Below are 26344 nucleotides of genomic sequence, written 5' to 3'. Positions count from 1 at the left end.
ATGTCTTCAAAGGTCTTTAAATCCTCTACCTCTTCTCCTCATCAGCCTATCAGCAACCGCTGTGTAAATTATCCTCACCTGGGCGAAATCAGGCTTGATTTCGTCTCCGGGGAAACCCCGGAAATTCCGGTGTTCAGAGTAAAAACGTCCGGGCGGAACCATCGTCTTCCACGCTTTTGGTTCCGCCCTCACAAACCGTCACCTGTGACATCATGAAGCATTTCATTTTCAGGTGAACTATTTCATTAACACAAACAGCAGAGGAAATCTAATCCTTAATAAAATAATTGTATAAAAATACAGATAATATGATGTCCTGTAATATCATTTGTTGTGTTTTTAGACAGTCACCTTGATTGACTAAAACAATTATCACATGCACCACAAAGGACATCTGGTTACATACAGTCACATCATTTTTTCACATATAATTTCATTTCATGCATTTTGCAATTGACAAGGATGTCTTATTTCCAGTATAAAAGTGTCTTACCCCCTGTGGGAAATCTTTCCTGATGTCAAATTGATTTTGCAAGTTCGTACAAGCAGCACATCACAGTATGACATTTCATTTTCATAAAGCAATGTGTTAACATGATAACAAGTTTTTTTTTTATGTCATCCTCTGTATCCTTACTAACAAATTATCCAGTAAATCATTTTACCTTTACAATCTGGTGTATTTCAAAGTAAAGCATATTTTTTAATGTGAACTCATTTTAAACAAACAAAAGTGGCCGTTTCATAGCAGAATCTAGGCAGGAGCTAGAGAGAAGGATTTGAGAGGATTGTAAAAATTGTTTCATCTTCTTTTTTTATTCTTTACACCATTCCAGCATCTATGGCTATATTCATGGCGAGAACCGGTTAATCCATACACAAGGTAATACGTACACAGGTTAGGGAAGGGGCAATTTGGTATCTTCAATTCACCTAACTTGCATGTTTTTTGGCTTGTGGGAGAAAACCAGAGGACCCGGCGTAAACCCACAGTGACAACATTCAAATTCCGTATAGAAAGGCCACCTGACCTAGCCGGGCTAGGACCAGGGACTTTTTTGTGAGGCAACAGCGCTACCCACTGAGCCACAGTGCCGCCCCAAAAAGTTGTTCCAGACATGAAGCAGATTATTATATTTTAAAGAATTAGTCAATTTTCTTAAAAAAAATCCAGATAATTTACTCATCACCATGTCATCCAAAATGTTGATGTCTTTCTTTGTTCAGTCGAGAAGAAATTATTTTTTTTTGTTGAGGAAAACATTCCAGGATTTTTCTCATTTTAATGGACTTTAATGGACCCCAACACGTAACAGTTTAATACAGTTCATCCCTGACCTCTTGACTTGATGCCGTATTGGGTGAGGTCGCGCTGACCCGTCACAGACCAGAGATAGACAAGAAGTTGTGGTATAAAAGTGCATATTTTTAATTTTTCTTGCCAAAAATGACAAATTTTTGATCTTATCGCTAGATAAGACCCTTATGCCACATTTGAGATCGTTTAGAGTCCTTTGAAACTGCAGTTTTAAACTGTATTAAACTGTTACGTGTTGGGGTCCATTAAAGTCCATTAAAGTGAGAAAAATCCTGAAAAGTTTTCCTCAAAAAAAAAAAAAAAATTCTCGACTGAACATTGAACAAAGAAAGACATCAACATTTTGGATGACATGGTGGTGAGTAAATTATCTGGATTTCCTTGAAGCACATTGAACAGATCAGCATAACAAAACCAGCAAATGTGCAAAATGTAATTAGGGTATATTCTGTAAACATTTTATCCTATGCAATTATTTTTCATTCAATTTTCTCATAAAATTGCTTAGAAGAAATAAAAATAGAATAAATATTTTTTGTTCCTCACATGCAAACAAGCTCTTGAATACAAACATTTACAGTATTATGTATTATTAATTATCCTATTAAGAATGATTTATAATGAGGTCCGTCCTATTACTGTAACTTAACTCATTTAAGAGGTAGTTAAAGTTTGCAGGTCCTACTCTACAATCAGGACACAAGCATGCTTGACAGATAAGACATTTCAATTCAAGTGACACATCCAGTTTATTAGCCTTGATGCTTCTGCTATGTAACACAAGCTGTGCCACAACAACAAATTAATGGGCAGGAGGAGTGAAAGAGCTTGAAAAGTGTGAGAAGTCGCCTCCATCATCTGTTCTTTCTCCTCTTCAGAAATTCCCTTGGAGACCATGAGCTTCAGTGGTTCATTAGTAATAATTGCAGCAAAGCCAGTGTAGCCTATAAAGAAAGTCTATTATATGTGCCAAACATCACTGTTACTCGCAATGTTACATCAATACAGTAACAGAAGTGTCTTACAAAAACACATCAGAAATGTTGCATGCAAAAAATAAAGCCAGTTTCCTTTCGGATTTAAGCTGTTTTGTGATCTGGATATCAATGTCTTCTTGACCCAGAAAATATTTTGATGTTCACAGTGCATAGGAAATTCACAGCCATTTCATTTGTGCATAAATTTGAAAATGTGTTTCTGGGTCAAAGTGACTGGAGCAGGTCACATTTAAAAGATATTATCGTTTTCCATTACATTATATATAAGAATGGGGTGAGGGATATTTGTCATGAAAGTAATGCAAACGATGTACAAAAGCAGACCAAAATTTTCTCCTTTTTATGCAAGATGTAATGAAATATTTTTATTTTTCATTTTGGAGAGGAACATTTGCCTACAGTACCTTGACACATACTTCCTAAAGGGTTTGTGGGATTCACCCTTGTAACATTAACCAATCTTATTTATTGATTATTCATATAGATTCAAATAGATAGGGCATTTATGTCAAATTCTCATATTTGTACACGAACTACTGATCTGTTACGGGTTAGGTTATGTACTACCTTTAAAATATTAACCATGGTTTTAGCAAAAAACAAACAAACAAACAAACAAACAAACATGGTTACTGTAATAAAAACATGGTAACCACAAAATAACCATGGATTTGAAAACCCAGATAAACCATGGTTAGTGTAGTAAAATCATGGTTTTGCTAAAAGTAATCAATACACCAAAAAAAGGTTAGCCTTATTTTCGTTAGGGTAATGTTAACCAACAACCTAAAGTAAATGTACACTATCATATAGGCCACTGTATATAATGCATATTGAAATATTAAAACGTGTCACGAATAAATGTAAAAGTGTTGGCGCGCCTGCCTGGTGTAAGGTGTCTGCGTGCGTGCGTGCGTGCGTGCGTGTGTGTGTGTCTCACCGGTTCATCATGACACATGCATGAGACACTTTAGAGGAGCAAAGCATCAGTCAGCGTCCAGCCCAAGCAAACTGAACATCACTTGTGGAGAGTACATTTTTCATGTCCGGATTTTACCTGGAAGTTAAAACGGTAAGCTTTACATCTTTGCTCATAATTACAGCAGAACAATAATGTCAACGTAAAAACAGTCAAATTAAACGTTTGATAATTGATGGCTGATGTTTTGAGTGATTGGCTATACTGTGAAGACGCTTTACAAACATTGACATTCCACAGGTGTTACTAAAGCCACGCGTTCTCTTCGAGGATTAAAGCTCGTTTTCATTTCTCAGATGTTTTAACATCGACATATATACATCGTCCTTTTGTGGGTAAAGGCAAATGAAAAGGATTATGAACATTTTATGCACAACTTTAAAACATTTTCGCGTTAAGTTTTACGCGTTGCGCATCAGTATGAGCCCGCGTTCCTTGGCTCACTCCGGAGGGCGCGTTGAGAAATCGCTGTAAACACAGTAAATCTCTGCGCACTTTTTGTTTACAGAAATACATAAATATTTAATTGAAGTGTATGTGTGGCTTTTAGTCAAATATATATATATTTTTTTGGGTGCGATTTAATCCACAAAAGTTAAAATACATTGTTCTTATATGTTCGTTTTATCGTAATTTGAAACAGAATACTGTACACAAGCTGTATATTAATTACAATAAAGCTTCTCTGACTGAACGAATATTCTCCAGGATGATAGCAGATATATCAGATGTTGCTTACAGTGTAGATAGATCACAATAAAGGAAGAAGCACACAGTTAATATGTCTTTTATTAGGCTATTTATTAAAGCTCGTTCTCAGTAGTCAGTACAACAAATAACTGTAATGCATAGTCTGACTGGTAAAGTTGATAGTGCACATAGCCCAGCAAGCAATTTCTGCTAAAACAAGGCAAAATTTGGGCTGTCAGTGAAAGTCTAAAGTGAAAGTCTATAGACGTCTAATCATAGCCAAGAATAGACGCTATACGTTTAAAACAAAAGAAAGCAAACACATTGAACACCTGTTGATCTTGCTTACATGCTGGAATATAGTACTTTTCCAAGTTAATTTGGCAAAAACAGCATGAAATAACCAAATTCAAGCTTATAGGGTATAAGCCGGAGTATATTGGGTCTATAGTTAGAACTTTTAAAAGATATTCACGCTGCTCTTTTCCACAATGATAGCTGACAGTGACCGTGTCTGTCTAGCATCAAAAAAGTTTTATATATATAAAGATTGTGTGAAGAACTAAAGTTAAATTCTTTTAACACTCCCACATCTCTTTTTCTGGCGTTATCCATTATGCACTTTTGAACTGGTTCTTTTCATTTGGTTTTGACACTTGTGAGAGCTTGGGGCATTTGCCATGACGGAAGTCAACTCTGGTGTGACATCGTCTGGTGTTATGATTCAGAATAAATGCTTGAATCTGAACATGGATGTGAATTGCATTTTAAAGATTCAGTGGAGGAGAAGATTATCAGTGAATACCCTTAAAAAATTGCTGTAGTTATTCAGCTGTTTGCCAGTAACTTACTGTTATTTACTAGCAACAGTTTGTTCAGAGTTAAATGAACATTAAACACAAACAGGTCTTTGTCTTTACATAATAAAACTATAAAATAACAGCCTCATGCAAAGCATTCTGGGAACCAGACATCCTCATCAACCTTTTTCTGTTTTTTACTTTAAATGATGGTTTAAATCTAAATCTATAGTAAGCTACTGGAAAACTGCTGCCAGAAATACTGTAATTTCTACAGTAATTTTAAACAGTGTATGTTTTACATTTTGGTCTGTTTACAACACAGCTTTGTGTGATGTCCAATGAAATTGGAATATAAACCACTGGTTAATTAATTTTCTGTGATATTTTTCAGTCATATGAACTGTTGCTTTAGAAAAGAACTGCATGAATATTATTCCAAATAAGAAATAAAGAAATAAAATCAACAGCATTTGGACATTCTGATAAACTCCTTTTCATGTGTTACATAAGAAAGGAATACATTTATAATGACGAAAATTTTCAATGCGTACTGATCCTTTAACATAATGCCCCAAACTTATGAAAAAAAATGTTTGTCCAGAACACCTATTTATTTATTTATTTATTTCACACACATCATCATTTTTGAAGACAAAATATAGTAAATATAGATAGGTTAATGTGTGAAAAGGGGAAACCCTAAAGAAGCTATTGAAAGCTTTTAGTAGGGGGCCCAATAGCACCATACAACATATAACATACAGAACATATATAAATACAACAAACACAAGCACTACAACAAACAAACAAACGATCCCAGCACAAATATAACACTTTCAAAATGATCAGGAAGTATATGTTAAAAGCAATTTATCCTTAAGATTTTTCTTGAAAACGTATTATAGGTGTTGAATATACAACCCATTATCACGAAATTACGTACCTATAGTCACGTAATTTTGTGTTTTCCGTGACATTAACACGTTTTTCCCCCTTTTTGCGTGAACATGTCACGTATTTCTGTGAACTTGTCACTGTCACGTATTTGTCACTCAACTGTTTTGTCCTATTTTCTAACCATTGTCGGTTTGGTTTAGGGTTAGATTTACATAAAATGACATCCTTACCCAAACCCAACTCTAACCCTAATGCCAGGCAACAATGGTTTAAAAAAATAAATCATGAAAAAAGGTATAAACCAAAACTTAAAGTGATATCCTAACGCAAACACCAAATCTAACCCTAAACCGAAGCCTCAATGGTTTGAAAATAGGACAAAACAGTTAAGTAACAAATACATGACAGTGACACGTTCACAGAAATACGTGACATGTTCACGCAAAAGGCGGAAAAACGTGTCAGTGTCACGGAAAACACTCACAAAATTACGTGCCTATAGGTGCATATTCAACACCTATAAGTTGGTGTTCTGGTCCTAATGTCACTGAAGAATACTTGAATATACAATGTAAGGTTTGTACTGACAGTTCATTATGAAAAAAACAAGATAATGTCAAAGTGAAGCAGTCCAAACAGCTGTGCAAGATAATACACAGTCTCTATTCTTTGTTCTTGAAAATCAAATTGTCATTAAGAGCCTTCAATATAAAACTCAGAGCATTTCTTGGGCAAACAGGCAAACTTCCAAAGAGACAGAAATGAGATCAGGCATGAAATATAAGGCTAGACAAGCCGCAGAGAAGAACTGATGAAGATTGGTTAGAAACCACATCTCTTAGCAACAAGATAATGTCTACAGCTGCCTCACATATTTCTTTAACATCCATGGTCTGAGCCCCGGTTACTGATGCTTAATGAACCTTCTTGCATCTGTGCTGTCGGAAGCATGAGACATTTTAACTATGCGGATAATGCACATAATAAATTAGCTGGCAGCGACAGAAATACGAATGTCACCATTCATTGTTTTCAGTTCAGGTGTTAGTGACTCATGGCCCTGTTGAGGGAATAGTTCATCCCAAAAGGACTATTCTATCATTATTTATCAACCTTAATGACATTTCAAAGCCATTTTACGAAGGAAAATCTGTTGGTCTTACTGTCCAAGCAAGTGCAATAAATGGGGACTTAATTGTTCAAGGTTTTAATAAGGATGCAGAAGCACCTTACCCTAAAAGTGATAAAACAGCATTGTGTGGGAATCAGGAAATAATCAGAGAGAAGTGACTATTCACTGACAGTCCTCACCTCTAGTGAACTGTTAACTGCCATGAACGGATCAATGAGTCATTGAGCTGAACTCAACAGACTGACAAATCTGATTTGTTAAGAAATCATTCAGAACGATTCTGCAAGTGTGTAAGCCCAAAATCCTGCATTGTTTCAACTGATGACTGTGTAAAACATTAACATTTCCTCAATTTATTTAACCCAACATTTGAGTTTGTCGCTTTTTGACCCAATTGCTATAAACAGGTTAAAACAACCCAGCAATTGGGTTAAAATTAACCCAACTTTTGGGTTTGTCCATATTAGATTTTTTTGTAATTCTTCTGTTTAAATAATATTAAGCCTTAAAGTTATGCATAATTAAATGTGTGGCCACTTGAGTGAACTGCCACTGAATTACAGCGCCCCATACTGGTCTGGCATATATACTACACCGCTTTCAGTCGGTTTTAGTGGTTTCGTGTGTGCGCAGATATTTCTTGAGTCGACGCCGTGTTTACGGATTATTTTTTTAGAACGAGGAAAAAAATTATCTGATAAGGAATGCACAGGCTACGTGTGGACAAAGCCTAAAGCACAGTTTATCTTGATAAGTGTTGTAAGTGCTGAACAGATGAATAACTGTGTTCAAAACATTACCAACATTCAACATGCTTGTCATCTGTCACAGTGCCACAGTTGGTTGCCGTTTATTGGTCCAGTGTGAACTAGGGCTGCACGATTCAAGCTAAAATGTGAATCCCGATTTTTTCCATGGGAATTGAGATCCCGATTCTCTCACCCGATTCTCTTTATTTTAACAAAAACATTTATTATGCACTTAACTAAAAAATGTGCTACAGGACTTTCAGTTATAATAACGTTTCTTAAAAGTCTCTTTTTCTTATTTTAGACCCCTTAAAATTTAGAGTAATTTAAAATTTGTTAGCTGTTAAATTGCACCTGTGCTTTTTGTACTATCAAACTGGCCAACCTTAAAACTTTAAAAACACTAACGTTAAACCTTTAAAAGACTAAAAGATCAACATTTTGAGGCATCAGAGAGAAACGCAGACATGTATGTTCCCCTCGTGCGAAAAACCCTTTCTAATGGGGAACGCAAAGAGGCCGTTTCTCAATGTGAAGGCTGCAGCCTCTCTGGAGGTCGCATTTCTAAACTGCGCATCATAAAGACTGTCTAATTTCAGAATATTAACAATTAACGTTATAAAGATGACTAATATTTTTAGTTAATAATAAATTGTTGAAGTATGTTAATGACTTGCGAATGTAATGCTCCGTTAACTCAAATGAACCAGGCTTGATGACGTATACAGCCTGCATGCGACCTCCTGAGGTTGCAGCCTTCCGATTTAGAAACGTCCGGAGCCTGAGGTAAATAATTTCCTTGCCTTTTTTCGAAACCAATGTTGTTGCATCTTCACTTTCTCCGTCGCCACCAGGATTTTCCACAGTGACACTCGTTTATCCTCTCTTTTTTGTGAAAATTGCCGCTCCAGATCCACCAAGTAAACGACTGTGTTTAGGTCTGCCGCCTTGTTATACGTCACGCGAGTGACAGCGGAACGCCGCAAATGAGATGAGAGAGAGGAGAGAAACGATCGGGTCTGATTGGTGAATGAATAGGGTTTGGTTTTACCCTGTATGAGTGTGTGTTAGCAAGTTTGACTGCTATTCTTGGGTTGTTGTAATGTAAATACGTGAACACTTGAACGCAGAAACTGAATACAGGGAAATACTGTAAATGCAAGTGAATCGCCGTCATTTAAAATGAAGATCGCCTATATGTATGAATCGAGATCGTGATTCTTTTTCGATTAATCGTGCAGCCCTAGTGTGAACACAACCTTTTTGATTGTTATCTGACCGTCATCCAAACATTATGGGACGGTTTCCCAGACAAGGCTTATCCTAGTCCCAGATTAAAATCCATGTTTAAGATGCCTTAATTTGAAAACATCTTGCACTGACATATCTTCACATATATCAGTGCCATTATTTTGTCTCAAGATGCACACCAGTATTGTAAGGTATGTTTGTAAAAACTCCTTAAAAGTCCTAATTTAACTAAGGTTTAGTCCGGGATTAATCTAAACCTTGTCCAGGAAACCATCCCATATGTACAACTACAAACTTATTTAGTCAGTGTTTGTCAGATTAGCCTTTTTATGACAAAAACTAGGATTATACAACAGTTCTTACTGATTGGCCAAGATGTATTATTGATCACCAACCCAGCTGTCTTTTATTGTTTCGGCGGTAAAAGTGACAGCATGTCATTTTAACCCTGTTTAATTGGGATTTGCACCCTATTCATGAATATCAGTCATGTTACCTTTTACGTTATTCTAGTTGCCTGCCTGTTGCCATCTCGAGTACCTCCGAGTACCAGTAGGCTACTGACAAGCATTGGCTAGCTTGCTACGATTTACGGATTTCTAATCTTTTACTGTCTATGATTTTTACGAATACAGGAAATGGCTACGAAAGACAACATTTCGCACCTGGACTGTCATGAAAAGAAACGCTACTTTAAAAAGTACTGAGTGTAAATTTTACTCAATTAAAAGTAAAAGTATCTGGCCAGAATAATACTTTGAGTAAAAGTAAAAAAGTACCACATTAAAATTGTACTTAATTATTAAAAAAGTAAAAGTAACAGGAAGAATGAAAAGAGATTCTTGTTTAAGATAAAAACATGAAGTGAATGAACCACATACAAGGTTTTATCTTGCTTTACAACGGTTTGTATTTAATTGTATTTAATTATCAAACTATAAGACTACTACCTTATTTGAGTATGCAACTTGCTACTCCTCAAAGTTTTAAAACCTTAAATTTTACCTAAAATTCAAGATCTATCAAGCCTCTCACAGGCAGCCGCTGCAGAAAGAGGTGTATGAGACCGTGTTCATACTGTCAGTACAAATCCGATTTTGTGCATATCCGATAGGAATTCAGTCACATTTAGAACGTGTGAATGGTCAAAAACCACATGAAATCTGATTTTTTTATCCGTTTCAGGCTACACCCAGATGTGAAATCGCATTCCGGAAATCCATTTCAGTCTGACTGCCCTGATCGACTGATCGCATTTGTGTAGCTTTTTGGTTACGTCATGCTGTTGCGTCACATAAAACGTAAACATGTGAGATGTCGAAAGAGATTGTCATGCCAGTCATTGCCATAGAAACAGTGCAAATAATACGGAAAACGTCTGAACGCTACAGGACGCACAGACCGGATCTGAATATTTGTGTAGGACAGCTGGTATACAATAAACTTTAAGTTTATCTATGAAGAGACACTGTAAAACAATAAAACCTCAGGTGATGCTGTTAACCTAAACTTGAATCTGGGGTGGAGCTGTTAAAGACCTACAACTCTTTCACATGGAAACATACTTCATGTGTTGTCGGTTTCAAAGAAAGGAAAAAAATCTTCATCATCAGATGAACTGTTGGCCAATTCCTTAGTGTGGTCCAAAGGCTCCAGAATAAATAACATTTAAATTTAAATTAAACTGGCCACCAGCACAATTCAATTGGTTTGGTAAGAGCAAGGGAAAATAGAATGAAGTGATCTCTAAAAAATAAGTACTTTTTGACTGTAAATAAAATTGTAAGGAGTAAAAAGTACTTTTTTTTTTAAAAAATGTAATTAAGTAAAAGTATTGTTTTTAAATTATACTCACGTAAAGTAAAAATTTCCAAACAGACCCGTGATACGCGATGCTAAACGGCAGCATGAGCATGTTGTCAGATTGATAATACTATATTTATGTAACACCTCACACAATCTTTGTAAATATAATTATTTTGACCCGTGATACGCGATGCTAAACGGCAGCATGAGCATGTTGTCAGATTGATAATACTTTATTTATGTAACACCTCACACAATCTTTGTAAATATAATTATTTTGACCCGTGATACGCGATGCTAAACGGCTAACATTCCAATGCCGACCGGCAGCATGAGCATGTTGTCAGACTGATAAAAAGATATTTATGTAACACCTCACACAATAAAAGTATAAATAAGTGCGTACCTGTTCAACAAAAAGTCTGCCGTGTCGGAGTCGGTTTTCAGCCCCAAATCTCCCTGAAGCTTCGTCCAACGGTCAACCCTATATTGATTCTACTTAGAGTCCGGCGTTTTTCAAAAAATTTTAACCTCTGCTCTTTCTTCAACAGACTTCCTTTTTCTTCCAACCTTTACTGTTGGCTGCTTGCTGCTGTCGTTTAGTTTTTTTTCCATTAGTGAGATGTTGCTGCTCCGCTAGCTACCATACACTGACACAAATTTCATGTCGCAGGCAGGAGAGGGGCGGGGGAGTGTGCGATGGGGTGGAGACGCAAGCACGAGGTGGATTTTCAAATGTGCAGGGATTGGACGAGAGCAGTTAACCAATGTAAGCTGTCCGGCCGGCGATTTTTGATGCTGACAACATTCAATTCAATTCAATTTTATTTATATAGCGCTTTTCACAATTGTTAATTGTTGCAAAGCAGCTTTACATGAGTAGATGTAGAGAACATTGAAAATCAATACATAGTATAAGAAGTAAAATATAGCGGCTAAGGATAAAAAAACGTGTGAGCAAGCATATTAACAATGTAACGTATACAGTAAAGTGCTAAGTTAAGCCAAAGTTGTCTGACTCTCCCTGGGACTAAAAAAACCCCTAGGAGAAAACCCAATGGGAAAAAATCCTAGAAGGACAAAAAACCCTAGGGAGAAATTAATATTTATATTTATAATATATAGACATGGTAGGGATAGGAATCGGGTAAGCGGATTAAACTGGTTCAGCCGGTGGCCGTTGGTCGCGCATCGGTTGGGCATCACGTTGAAGGACAGCCAGTAGATCAGTGGTGCGATGACCTTCACAGCAACAGGAACTGGGTCTGTTTGTCTCATTGTCCTCGGGGTCAAGGACGAGACAGGGAGACAAAAACAGAATTCTATTAGCGTAGGAGCCGTTCGCATGTAATGCAAGTGTCATACATTATAGTGGTTTAATTCAGCTCGGTTCCAGACAGGCTAACTATCGCGGCAAGAGTAAATTACCCATATGAGGTATGTGAGTGCTTTGTTCTAGACAAAATAACTACTGCGGGAAAAGTACATTTACTGGACATTCTATGTGAATGCTTTGTTAAAGAAGAATGTCTTAAGTTTAGATTTAAATTGCTCAACTGTGTCTGATACTCGAACATTATTTGGTAAATCATTCCAGAGCTTGGGGGCTAAGTAGAAAAAGGATCTACCACCTTTAGACACTTTTGATATTCTAGGGATAATTAAGTAACCAGAATTTTGTGATCGCAGTTTACGTGGTGGAATGTATTCTGATAGTAGTTCTTTAATATACGAGGGCGCTAGGCCATTTAAGGCTTTGTAGGTGATTAGTAATATTTTAAATTGTATGCGATATTTAACTGGTAGCCAGTGTAGAGATGCCAGAATTGGACTAATGTGGTCATACTTTTTAGATCGAGTAAGTACTCTTGCGGTGGCTGTAGCTTGTTTACCTGATTTGCATGGCATCCCCCGAGTAACGAGTTACAATAGTCTATTCTAGAGGTCATAAAAGCATGGATAAGCTTTTCTGCATCTGATGCAGACAGCATATGGCGTATTTTTGAGATATTTCTAAGATGGAAGAATGCTGTGCGGCAGACGTTGGAGATATGACTATCGAAAGATAGATTGCTGTCAAACATTACGCCTAAATTCTTAACCGTGGAAGATGGCACCACCGTGCAGCCATCTATGGGCAACTTGTAATCTGACATATTATGTTTGGAGCGATTTGGTTCAATAATAAGTATCTCAGTCTTATTGGAGTTTAGCATAAGAAAGTTATGTGCCATCCAGTCCCTAATATCACTAATGCAGTCTGTTAGCTTAGCAAACTGGTGGGTTTCGCTAGGATGTGACGAGATGTAAAGCTGGGTATCATCCGCATTGCAGTGAAAACTAATGTTATGTTCCCTGATAATGTCTCCTAGAGGTAACATATATAACGAGAATAGGTTAGGGCCTAGAACTGATCCCTGAGGTACGCCGTATTTAACGGGGGAGTGATAGGACTCTTCCTCATTTACATAAACAAAGTGATATCGATTGGTTAGATACGATCTAAGCCAGGCTAACGCCTGACCACTGATGCCAACATAGTTTTCTAGTCTATTGAGTAGGATTCTGTGATCTATTGTGTCAAAGGCTGCACTAAGGTCTAGTAATATACACTGTAAAACCAAACAGTAAAACTAACTTAAAATAGAAAGTACCTGGTACTCAAAATGTGCCAAAAAGTTTAGCTAACTATTATTTTTGAGTTCATTCAACATCTATCATAGATTTAAGTTAACAGTAAATCTTTTTTTGAGTTTTTACAACTACACCAAAGGTAAAGAGTTTAGGGAACTTGAAAAGTAGATTCAACCATAATTAAATATTTTAAGTCAAAAGCACTCTAGTGGCGGTTTTTACCAAAAAGTGACATCATCATTGAAAGGGCACTCAGACGTGTTTTAAACGGATGAATTTGCTCTTGGATGCAAATAATTACAAACTTTTGGTGGTTGTGATGAGTTCAATGTGCCAGGTAAGCTAAGAAAGAGTCTGTCACTGCAAATTTACTTCATTTTAAAGTTAAATCAACACCATTGGTTGAGGAGGTTCAGTTCCCAGCATGCTTTGCATGAGCTCGCAAAACGAGAGCATTTTTTGAAATTAAGTGATATTTTATGTGGTTTTTAGTGAACAAAAAGACTCAGTAGTGTTTAACATTTATTTATCTTTGAGATTTAGAAAAGTTTGCTATTTTTTTAGTTTTGTGCTTACCATTGTTCAGAAGTGTAGTGCCTGTGCTTAGGCTTTAGGTCAATAATGTTTTGCTTTATCATATAAACAATACCTATGTGAAAGTCAACACTGAGCTCAGTCTCAACACACTTTCACTGGTATCAAATTTTCATGAGTCACACGATATGTTTCTGTGATTTGTGAACAAAATTAAATGGTAGTTAGTTTACTTGAATATTTTGAGTACTCTGAACTTTTCAGGTTTTACAATGTTCTGTTAAGTTGTAAAATGTAGATATTTGAGTAAAGGAAACTTAAGAAAAACAAGGCAATCAGTTGCCACAAAATATTTAAGTAAAACAACTACTACTATTTAAGTTACATAAATTATATAATTTAATTTCTATAAGACTTTATCTAAGTTTAGATAAATAAATTTTTTTGATTTGAATTGAAGTTGTCAGTACTCAAAACTTTTAAGTTGGCAAACTTAGAAAAATAGAGGCAATCAGTTGCCTCAAATTTTTTGAGTTAGTAGAACTTATCCGGGTTTACAGTGTAAGGATTGAGATTTCACCACGATCGGATGTTAATAGGAGGTCATTTGTAACTCTAAGCAGCGCTGTTTCTGTGCTATGGTGGGGCCTGAATCCTGATTGGAACTTTTCATATGTATTATTATTCGCTATGAATGTGCGTAGCTGGCTTGTCACTAGGGCTGCACGATTAATCGTTTTTAAACCGAATTCGCGATGTGAATGGATGCGATTTTTGAATCGCAAGAGCTGCGATTATTTCGATTCAAAACTATCAAATATAACAATCATCTAGTACGCAGTTTTTGACAGTTCGCTTCATGCGCATTTTACATTTGATGCAGTTTAAACCAATAGAGTGCATTAACACTGAGGTGCTGACTACACGTCAGATAACGTCATTTGGAAAACATGAGCGAGCAGCAGTTCAACTCCTCAACAAAGTGTACGGCCATATGATTTCCGCGATGCGGAAAACACGGACAGAATCGCGAAATGCATACAAATGGAATTAACTGCACAACGCGGAATGTCATGAAGTTGTCAGATTTTGGATTCAGTCATTTTTAAAACCCATTATAACTCATTAACCGGCAAATGAAAGGACAGAAATGTGCGAAAACATTTCCCTTTTGTGTAATGTTGGACTTAAAGAAAGGTTTATATACGTCCGTTTCTCGTCATGCATCGCAAACAATGACAAGCGCCTCATCAGACTATAAGGAGCTTTCATTAAAGCCCGGAACACAGCAGACGAAAGAGGTACATTATACTTTCTTGCACGCGCACATCTGAACCGCTTTGAATATTTACAGGCACGAGGGTTCATGAAGCGCGCACACAGAGAGCAGTCAGCACACGCGTGATCACTAAACTTAAGTTTTCTTTCTCGTCTAAGTGGACATAAACAGCTGGATGTTTATCAGTATATTGAAGCAGAGCAGTTTTAAAGCTGTCTTGTGTCTTAAAGTGACAGTAACCTGGTGCTTTCTGTGTCAGAAATGTTTATTACACACCAAAAATTAAAATCACTCCTTACTCTTAACTGAACAAGCTTCTGCAGCTCCACATTTAAAATCATACAGTGAGGACTGTGCAGTGTTTTATTTGTATTTTTTGCTTATGTTAAATCATAGATTCTAATAACTAATATATTTACATTTATTACAGATGCCTGAAAAGTAAAACAAGATGAGTATAGTCTTATGATTAAAAGAAAAAACTAAACATTTGCTTGTCAGAAGCATTGTTTTAGTGACAGCCAAAATACATTGGCCTATATGTTATTTTAAATAAAACTTTCAATACATTTTTGTTAAATTGTATTTTAATGTTCTTAGATAAAAAAAAAAGTTTGTCTGCAAAAGAGCAACGTCCTGCAGAGAACTTGGTACAATGTTTAAGAGGTTTTAAATAAACAGTAGCACAGCATCTTTCTTTGGTGCTATTAAAACCACCACAACAAACCTGGATGTAGCTCTTTTATTATATACTAATGAATCGCACTTTAAATCGCGAATCGCAATTTTGATCAGAAAAATCGCAATTAGATTTTTTCTCTGAATCGTGCAGCCCTACTTGCCACGTCTTTTTCTAATATTTTAGAAAGAAAAGGTAGATTTGAGATTGGTCTAAAGTTATTAAGATCTCCCTGGTCAAGGTTTGGTTTTTTTAATGAGCGGTCTAATAACTGCTAGTTTGAAAGCTGTTGGAACGTATCCTAATTCTAGCGATGAGTTAAAGATATTTAGTACCGTGTCGGACACTACATGAAATACCTCTTTTAGTAATTTTGTGGGAATGGGGTCTAATATACAGGACGATGATTTAGATGACGTTACTAATTTAGAGAGCTCTTCTATTGTAGTAGGTTTAAATGACTCAAGATGTTTGTATGATAATCTAGTGGTAAATGTACTATTGGGTAGAGTGGTGGCTGCTTGCGTAGTTTCTGTTTTCCCTAATAGAAATAATTTTGTTAGTAAAGAAGTTCATGAAGTCGTTACTATTGTGTTGGAGTTTACTATTGGTTTCTGTTTGTTCTTTGTTTGTAGTCAGTTTCGCAACTGTGCTAAAGATGAAACGAGGGTTGTCTGGCTCCCGGTATACAATTGACTATGGTGGCTGGTGCCTCAATGTCAACGTTCCTGATTATAGAATCTCCAATAACCAGGGCACTTTTAACAGATGTTTGGGTGCCGAATGTGACTATGCCGCCTGACAGTCACCCAGTTAGTCAGCCGCCTTGACTCTGAAGTTCGGAACCGAGCCATGTGTATTACGCTTAACACTAGGCGCACCCGAAACAGTGTTTGTAACATTAACATTAGCGGTCTTACTGTCCTCAACTAGCGTTCGGATGCGCGCTTCTAGTTCTGCAACCTTCTCCGTCAGCCTTACTACTTCAATACACTTAGCACATGTAAACCCCTCTATGCTGACGGAAGAAGCTAAACTGTTCATGTGGCAAGTAATGCAGGTTACAATGACAAGCGGAGTCTTACCGTTTTCATGCTGGGCGATGGCGTCTCCGTTCGCCCGAACGCGGTCCGTGAAGCTGCATCGAGACAGGTGCTGGCTCGCAGCACGCCTCGGCCGCCTACGAGCGTCTGTGGTCAGGGTGATGTGAGGCACGCAGACTCTGCGAAGGCCGGGCAGCACCTCCTTCACAGCTTCCTGATCTGGTGTGGACAGATCAGAAAAGCATACCTCGGATGAATCCGCCATTAGATCGCCAACGAAGGTAGGTTTAAGTAAACAGACGGTAAGAAATGCTAGCGGGCTATATGCTAACACTGGGTGTTACTAGTGATAAAATCGTTTCGCTTAGTAATACAATTCAGTAATCGTCAAGGTAAAGTATTCCTAAGATAAACTGACAAGTTATATTATATAGATAGGAATAAGATAGTGAAAAAATAGGATTTAGCTGATAAGCCCAACGGAGCTTCGGGCTTGCGACTCCTCTCCTCGTCTCTCTCTCAGCGTCTCTCTCTGATTCTCTGACTCAGCAATACACCGGCTGAGACGTCTGTAAAAAGTGCCCTGGTTATTGGAGATTCTATACTCAGGAACGTTGACATTGAGGCAACATATTGAAGGCATAGCTTCTAGTTCTTTTGCGACCACTTCAGGTACTCAAAATGGGGGAAGACAAGTTTGAGATGTGAGTGACGTCAGCTGATTTTCATGAATATTGCACTTATTGCCACCAATGTTGCACTTATTGCCACCAACTATTAGTACTGAATATAAATGCTATAGCAATTTGTTTAATATTGTGTTATAAGCCCTCAATATGGAACTTTAGTGCTTTTGTCCACATTCATTTAAATTTCATTGAAAGGAGCATGAGATCGTTAAAATGTCTTCCTTTGTGTTCTGCAGAAGTAATAAAGTCTTTCAGTTTGGAATAACATTATGGGTGAGTAAATAAGTTATTTCATTTTGAGTGCACTATATTATGTATTATCTGTGTCTTTATGGTGTGCTGGATACCGTATTTTATCACCTTTATGGTGAATGCTTTGTGTCCATTACGATCTTCACATTTTCACTATTACAGATATTAGAACTATTATTTGCACTATTACAGATAGCTCGACCTGATTTTGCCAAGTGCGAGATGTTCTCAGGGCAACATACTGCGTTGACCCAAGGACATTATTTTGTAAATAAAACCTAAACCCTCACCATAACCAAACCCTAAAACCACAGGGAAATGATGAGTGAAAAACAATGGTCTAGAATCAGACAATCCTGGTTATAAGCTGAAACTTGAAACAAACTGTAAGCTTATTTCTTAAATCTAAATTGGTGATTAAAAAGCTGTCCCTGGGTCAACATAATGTTGCCCTGAGGACATCAACCATTTGGCAAAATCAGTAGAGACATTACATATATTAATATATAAGAATTTAGTGTGCTAGTACAGTTTAATGCATTCTTGTTGGATTTGTTTTTCAGGAATTCCATTAGTTGGCTTGAATCGTAATATCCAATCTGACTGTGTGCTTTCTCAAAATTTTAACATCATGTGACACGTGGACTGTCCAATGGAGACCACTACAACACTTATCAAGATAAACAGCCGACTCGAGAGAATTCTTGAGCATCTCGAACCCAACGTAACAACCGTTTTAAATGTGTCCGCCCCTTTCCACCATCACATGAATAATGCTGTGTTGGGGGTTCTCCTTGGCACACTGTCCCTTCTGACGGTTATCATGAACCTGCTGGTCCTTTTTGCCGTCAGAAAAGAAAGAACATTGCACACAGTTGGGAACCTTTACATAGTTAGCCTCTCGATAGCTGACCTGATCGTTGGGGCCACAGTCATGCCCTTGAATCTAGTGTACCTGCTAGAGGATGAATGGAAATTGGGTCGGCTTGTTTGCCAATTCTGGCTGGTAATGGATTACGTTGCGAGCACGGCTTCTATTTTCAGTTTGTTCATCCTATGCCTGGACAGGTACCGCTCTGTCCGACACCCCTTACAGTATTTAAAATACCGGACACGAGGAAGAGCTACATTGTTGATTTGTAGCGCATGGCTTCTCTCTATGACATGGACAGTTCCCATTCTTGGGTGGCGGATGTTTGCACAAGTTGATAGGAAGCCAGAGCTGGAGAACAAGTGTGACACAGACTTCCGCTTTGTGACGTGGTTCAAGGTTCTGACTGCCATCCTTAACTTCTACATCCCATCTTTCCTGATTCTTCTGTTCTACTCGCAGATCTTCATTGCTGTGAGGGAACATTATAGAGAGTGGGAGAACTTCGCTGGTCCGATGGTGAAAACTGAAGCAGATGATACATTACAAAACGGAATGCAGTTACAAATAACAAAAGTGTCTGAGAAAGATAGTTTGGGTTCACATGCATATTCTCCAAAAGAGGGTCTGTTGGATCAGTACAGTTTGGAACAACCTTACAATTTAAGGGACAATCTGGAGGAAAACACAGATTCCTTGTCTGAAGTGAAGAAGAAAAGTTGTTACAAAAAGAAACCGATATTCGGTCTTTCAAAACGCACGAGAAAGAACATGCAAGAGTCCAACGAAATTTCCTCTTTGAGCGATGATGGAGAAACTATTGCTGGAGCTCCCGTCAGGCAGCCATCTTTATCTCTGGGCTTTCTTCAGTCGGATAATAACACTCAGCCCAAAACCTTTGTGAATGTGAATGACTGCAATGTGTTAGTGCCGAATTCTGTTGGTAACATTTGTGAGATTGCACCCGCAGTGGATATTCACAATTACACGTCTGTTTTCTGCAATCATGATACGCCGCCTTCGCCACCATCACCATGGGCAGATAACAGTCCTCCACTGGACGCTACCAATTCAATGCCTGTAAAACAAATTTGGCAGAAGCTCTGTGAACAATCGAAACAGAGCGTCCACAGCATGCGCATACGTAAGGAGAGGAAAGCCGCCAGGCAACTCGGCTGTATCATCGGCGTCTTTATGGTATGCTGGATCCCGTATTTTATCACCTTTATGGTGATGGCTTTGTGTGAAACTTGTGTCCATCATGACCTTCACATGTTCACTATTTGGCTTGGGTACATCAACTCCACTTTGAATCCTTTCATATACCCACTGTGCAATGAAAACTTCAAAAGAGTCTTCAAGAAGATTTTTCGTATTAATAGATGAAATTTACAGTTTCAACATGGCTTTTAAAAACTGTTAGCTTGCCTGTTTCATCTGTGATTTTGAATCGTGTAAAGTGTGTACATTGGTAGTTGGTATTCACCAAGATGTGCTTCTGTCAGACCTTGTACGTATAAAGAAATGTTGTTATTTATTATTGACATCTGCAATCTGCATCAGATTATTATTCATCATGAAGTTGTTTCATTATTTTGAGGTCAAAACACATACTTAATATAGGTGATATTTAAAGGTGCCGTAGAATGTAAACTGTATTTTTCTAGACATAGATTAATAAGAGTTCTGCACAAGGTAATGACATATCATGAGCCTCAAACACGACTGTTTTCTCCTTCTTATGTAAACCTTGTGCATGCAAAAGACTGCTGGAAAACAGACCAATCTCAACATAACATCAACTGTGACGTTACAGTTGCCCCCAACATTAAATTACACATTAAATTAAGTACAATGTTGTTACAATGTTAAAAACAAAGTTGTGAGTGTTGAGTTAGCGCTATATGCTAGTTAATGCTTTATGCTAACATTTAGGCTGAAGTTCTACTGTTAACGTTACAGTTACAGTTTGCAGGTCCATACTGAAAATAAAAAAACACAAACCTACCACTCAGAAACCTCCATTAACAGGGCTAAAAGTACAATTTTTCAGAAAAACGTTTAAAATATAATGTTTTAGACAAAGACATATTTTTAATGTGGTCAATAACGTAAGTGTGGTCTATAATTTTGTCCTTTATCTTTGAAAAAAACCCCAATACAATTTAAATTTCATTTTAAATTTCAGTTTCATCCAATGTTTTAAAAGCAACCTTACAGTTCAAACTTGAAAAACTCTGAGAAGACAAACGTAAGGATGTGTTAGAGCACTAAATAGCCTGTAGATTGATCAGAACTGTACACATGAGACCAGAAACACAACGCATAAAAAAGAAAATAATGACCGCTTTAGGGATTTACTTATTATGGTCGAAAACAGCTTTCTGGACCTGCACGCGTGAAATGAACAAAGTAATGCGATATTTGTCAGGTCTGTCAAGGGTTGCATGCTAAAGATGCTGTCATAGTTTGGAATGCAAATGTAGTCAGAGCTCTGAGAAAATCGTTTTGTTACTTTTGTCCTGCTTTCGGAGCTGTTCTGTGAAATAACCAATCAGAGCAGAGCTCAAAGTTATTATTCACGACCCTTTCAAATATGGTAATAATAGACCATTTCATTCTAAAGGCAAACCCTAGGGTTGTAAATGGACATGTAAAAGCATCTCTAGATAATTGTTGCACTTAATAAAGCCAAATACCTTCTATCTAGATATCAGAGAACAATTTAACAGATTATTTCAAAGCATTCTTTGGCACCTTTAAGCACTTATATTGCAACTATAAAATGACTGCTTCAGCTTTTAGATCTAATTTCACCACATGAAGTAACAAGTACTGTAACTGCAGTATTATTCATCCTCATGTACAGTATTTTACTTGCTACATTATTTTAATACTGCTTTGGCCATAAGTAAATCCTAGATTTTGCAATTTTCACTGTTCTGACATTAATCAGGCCTATGTTATAGCATGTACTGCACATATCAAAAAACAATTTCATTACATTCGGTAGCCTGTTATATGAAGAGCTTGTAACTGGCACATACAAGGACAGATGAACATGTGGGTATGTTTTGTTTGAAATGACAGACTAGTCTTTATGTTATTTTATTTTTAAGCAAAGGAAAACGTTGTGTGTGTATACATTAATATACACAGTCTGTACATTATTTGTGAACATGGAAAACCTATCATTTGGTCACAGCTGCCAAAATGTAGTATATGTAGTATAAAAACAGAGGACACTGTGTTAAAAACTGTACAGACCATAATAGAATTAAATAACAAACAGTGATAATTTAAAACAGGAAAGACTGTATTGCATACTCTTTTTTATTTTTATTTCATACAGCACATACATAAAGTATTTGGTTCTGCATAATTCTCACAGGCTGCTGGTAATACAAAGAAAGAGTCGACAAAGAACTAAAGTAGTTAAAACTCAATTATATAATCATGTATAATAGTAATGCAGTGAAGTCTCATTCATTTATAATGTTTTGCTTTGACACAGCAGGCATTGTCAGTATTTAATTATTATTTAATTATTGTATGTGATTGGATGAACAACAATTGCACTTTTGATAAAGCAAGATTTACTTACATAATGTTTTTGAATAATCTGCTAAGTACGTTTAGGAAAGTGTTAATTAAAATGTTACATTCTATGGCAACTAGCATATCTTTGTTGTTTAATACTTATTTATTAATTTAAAAAAAATTTAGTAAATATTATGGGTTACATACACCAAAGAAATGAGATGTCTACATTAATACAGCTAAGTTTTTAGGTGCATAAACTTATGACGGGGTGCACAAGCGATTAGATCAGTCCTACAAATTCTAATCTAGATTATTCAATAGTTCATTGGTGAAACAATCGGATATCGACAAAAAAAATCCATGTCCATAGTTTTGTCCGAGTGCATCCATTGCTTGATATATATTATGATGTAATTAATTTACTAGTAACAACAGCAGGAACTTACAGTAAGTTTAAGTCAAGGCTGAAAGGACAATCATGTTAGTAGCACCTCAAACAGTTACACAAAAATACACACAGATAAATCCAACACAAATGTTTAATGTCATAATTATTACAATCAATTTGCATTCATTTATTTCCAGCTGGTTACTTTTATCAATATTTTAAGTAAATAACGAGAGAAAGCAAACTATATTGAGCTGTCTGCTAAATTAACACATTATGCATTTTTATCATCACTGCAATACATCTTTTGTTATGTTGTTAAGATAATTATTAAAAGGTGGTTTCCCTGACAGAGATTAGCTTAAACCAGGACTAGGTCTAGGGACTAGGTTTAATCATGAAATATAAGTAGTTTTAACAAACATGCCTTTACTAAAAACATTACTATTGTGCATTTTGAGGCAAATCAAAGGGCACTGATGTATTTTAAGATATGTCCGTGCAATTTGTTTTCAGTTTGAACAGCTCTTACATTTACAGTCTAATCCCTGTCCAGGAAACTGCTCCTAAATGTTTAAACAAAAGCAAATAAAGTGCAAGACTACACATATACAGTAATAGACATTTATGTAATTTCAATGTTATTTAGTGTGAGTATTTTACAGAAGAATTTACTTCAATACTTATTATTGATATTTTATTTATACATTTATTTAGCACATTTTCATGGTTCAGTACTGTTGTTTTATTACTTTTGTAATACATTTCAGCACTGTTTCACTTTGAGTGTTATGTTTGTTTTTTATCCAGTATCTGTTTTTAAAACTATCAGTCGATGAATCCGTTATCGGCAAGTAGGGACCAACTTCTAGTAGATTGGTCTAATTTGAATCTGAATAGTAAGTCTGATTAGTCCTAACTATTGCTAGTTTCAGAATAGTTTATAAGACACGATTTTAATGTAGTGGTTATGTTTATGCAACTGGTCACTGGTTAGAGTACATGTAAACAGTGCTGAAACATCATGCCATTTTCGTAAGATTTTCATTGCATGATAAGCAAATCAAATAATTTTCTGTGTCAAATGACATTAAATAAACTGTTTTGTATTGTATTTAACCCAAACTAATAATTTCAAAAAATGACATCTATATTACAGAGCTACTATGCATTATGATTAAGAGCTACAAGGTTTTATGGTGATATGTTGTTACATGAACTCAATACCACATACAGGTTTGACTCAGTACAATAGAAGCTGGACGCTGAAGGAATGCAGACAGTAACTTACGGAAGCTTTCAATGTGTCATTGATCTCAGCTGTCTGGCTTTTCTGGATAATTCACTAACGCCCATCTGCTTTGCACTGCCTCTGAAAATGCACCGATTTCACTTTCATAGGGCTCAACATGAAAAGGAACGGAGTATATAAGTTTTTGTCAGTATTTTCCTGTCTATTTGTCTGTGTTTTTCTGTTATTTTGGGTGGTTGCCTTTTATTCGATGATTCAGGCACCATAAAAATCTCATGCGTTTCTTGTAAGTCATTTGATTAACGTTACATTTGCACATCGTCAAATACTATTTTGCTAACACCTTTTAAATTAAACACACGCAAGACGATATTATTTTACAGTTGCGAAACAACTAGTTTTCTATTTGTTATAATAGCTAAACGATCACGTCTTACATTGTGACTTTATTTGTTTTTTGGTAAATTAATTAAAATAAGTCGTTTGAGTAGCGCTAGCTCTGAGTGACACCAAAACAAAGCGACTGCGCAGGTGCACGTGATGATAGCGGTCACGTGACGTCGACCAGGAAGTCCAGTTCTGGTAAGAGATATTTGTGTTTTCACATGTTCATACTACTGCTCTGATGTTATGTTCACTGTTTACATGAAATATTAAATGAGTGTAATGAACTCAGATTTTTGTCGTCATACTTCGTAATGGTGTTTCATTGCTTTTGTCGTAATAAACAGAAGGCTATCTTAAATTCACTCAGTTTGTTCAACGAGACCAACACAGCAGTTACTAACATCTCAGTAACGTTACAACAGCCAAACAGTTTTACTAGTAATTTGTTGACTGCTTGTGATTAGTTTAGTATCTACGGTTTATCATGTTCCTATATGGTTAGTTTAGACAGTAAACCCTACTAAAGTCTGAAAAGTGTTCACCAAACTAAACCACTTCCACTTTTGTGTTATGTCAAAATCCACTAGAAATACATTTTAAATCGCAAGAAAAAATGTCCAACACAGATGTATTATTTCACTGTATTTCATTAACACTGATGACTGCACTATGAACATATTATAAAGGTAGTCAATATAACTCATGCACTAAAATACAAATCATATGAAGCAATTGGATAGCCATATGTGAAGAACAGCTGCTAGAATGTATTACATTGCTCACTTAGTAACAATCTTGCATTGAAAAACCTGCTTGCTCAGTTTCATTGTATAAATTAAAAGCAGCTTTAAAAAAAATTCTCTATGAAATAAGGAAAGTGAGACGGGTTTGGTTAAGAATTTTCATTGACTACATTAAATAAAACTCATCAGATCTTTTCTAGTCAGACATGCGCAGCAGCGCAGATGTCTCTGTCTTGCACTGGACATTTTAGTCATTTTGAATACTTATTTTTTTATGGTTTGTTTCATTACAGTTTAAGTGAGGAATCTAAACACTCAGTCCTGATGGCAGAGATGATGGAGAAAGGTGCGGCTGCCCCAAAGCTGCAGTTTGCCCCTTTCTGCAGTGCTCTGGAGGCAGGATTCTGGCATCAGCTCACCCAGAAGAAACTCATTGACTACCGCTTAGATGAAAGTCCAAGAAACATCAAAGGCTATTACTATAACGGTGAGTAATTATTTATACATTTGTATTCATAGCAGGAAAGTCTGCTAGTTCACTTGCTTTGGTCCAGACCAAATAAAATGTAAATTTTTTTGTTTGGTGTGCTGCGCTTTCACACTGCCCTTTTTGCAAGTGAACCAAAATTTGTAAACAAAACCACATGCATGTTAACGTCATTCCTTCATTGGACAGAATTGATCAGGTGGAGGGAAAGCAGAAAGTGCAAAATCATGGAGATCATTCGTAATGCAATTTTTGTTCTGTTACTGATTTGGTGTTTTTTTTTTTTCTTTTATACGCCATTGTGCGGGAGAATGCTCAAATCCTCTCTCCTTCATCTGTTCTCTAAACTGGCTGAACACTTTTTTATGCGTCCTCTTTAGTAGCCGTGATATCCAAATATTTTCCAGGCAGCGTGTCTCTTAGGAGCTCCAGGTCAACCCACGACTCACTTTCCCATAATGCAACTCTGCAGAACTATGGAAGCCAATTAACTCCAAAAAAGTCCTTTCTGCATTTCACTTAAACAAACCATGCCAGAGTTAATTTTGGACCACCTCTTCAGCTGGGTCTCAGTACGGTTGTTTGGTCCGCACCCGATTTTGAGTTATTTTCACCTGCCCAAAAGGTCCGCACCAAGGGGGAAAACGAACTTGAGTTCGATTCAGTCGAACCAAACAAGAATATTTTATAAGATATATTTTGTTTGCTAATACTGTGTTGATTCTTAAAAATACAATAGCTTTATTTAAAAATAAATATCATACAAGATTCATGGCAGTTGTTTTGTTTGGAATTTACATCCCGATCAGTAGATGATATTCTTCTTGTCTCTTAACCTAAACAGTGACAGGAAGTACTAGCATGGGGGTGTGTTCTCAATGATAGCTTTCCTAAAATGATGTCCTATTATACTACTAAAATAGGAAATATCTCATTATAT

The 26344-nt window shown here is 36.6% G+C and overlaps 2 protein-coding genes across 2 annotated transcripts in view; both read left to right on the top strand.

The window, feature by feature from the left end:
* The first annotated feature begins 3280 nt into the window (after window positions 1-3280).
* On the top strand, window positions 3281-23627 carry hrh1 (histamine receptor H1). The gene is made up of 3 exons (XM_065265951.2): window positions 3281-3388; window positions 17718-17754; window positions 18297-23627. Exon 3 carries the CDS (start codon window positions 18386-18388, stop codon window positions 19988-19990), a length of 1605 nt encoding a protein of 534 aa, XP_065122023.1. The 5' UTR covers window positions 3281-3388; window positions 17718-17754; window positions 18297-18385; the 3' UTR covers window positions 19991-23627.
* Window positions 23628-23938: 311 nt separating this feature from the next.
* The window catches only part of atg7 (ATG7 autophagy related 7 homolog (S. cerevisiae)), a 111738-nt gene continuing 109332 nt past the window's right edge, over window positions 23939-26344 (top strand). Inside the window, exons 1-2 of the mRNA XM_065265950.2 lie at window positions 23939-24369; window positions 25211-25404. Coding sequence (XP_065122022.1) covers window positions 25242-25404 — 163 coding nt within the window. The 5' untranslated portion in view covers window positions 23939-24369; window positions 25211-25241. The remainder of the gene's footprint in view (window positions 24370-25210; window positions 25405-26344) is intronic.

The sequence above is a fragment of the Paramisgurnus dabryanus genome, chromosome 14, assembly GCF_030506205.2.
Source record: "Paramisgurnus dabryanus chromosome 14, PD_genome_1.1, whole genome shotgun sequence".
In the NCBI taxonomy this organism is placed as follows: domain Eukaryota; kingdom Metazoa; phylum Chordata; class Actinopteri; order Cypriniformes; family Cobitidae; genus Paramisgurnus; species Paramisgurnus dabryanus.
The sequence above is the reverse complement of the archived record's forward strand: the minus strand, read 5'-3'. Positions and strand labels throughout refer to the sequence as shown.

Coding starts and splice junctions, on each gene's coding strand:
- hrh1 (XM_065265951.2), top strand. CDS start 18,386: ATGGAGACCACTACAACACTTATCAAGATAAACAGCCGACTCGAGAGA.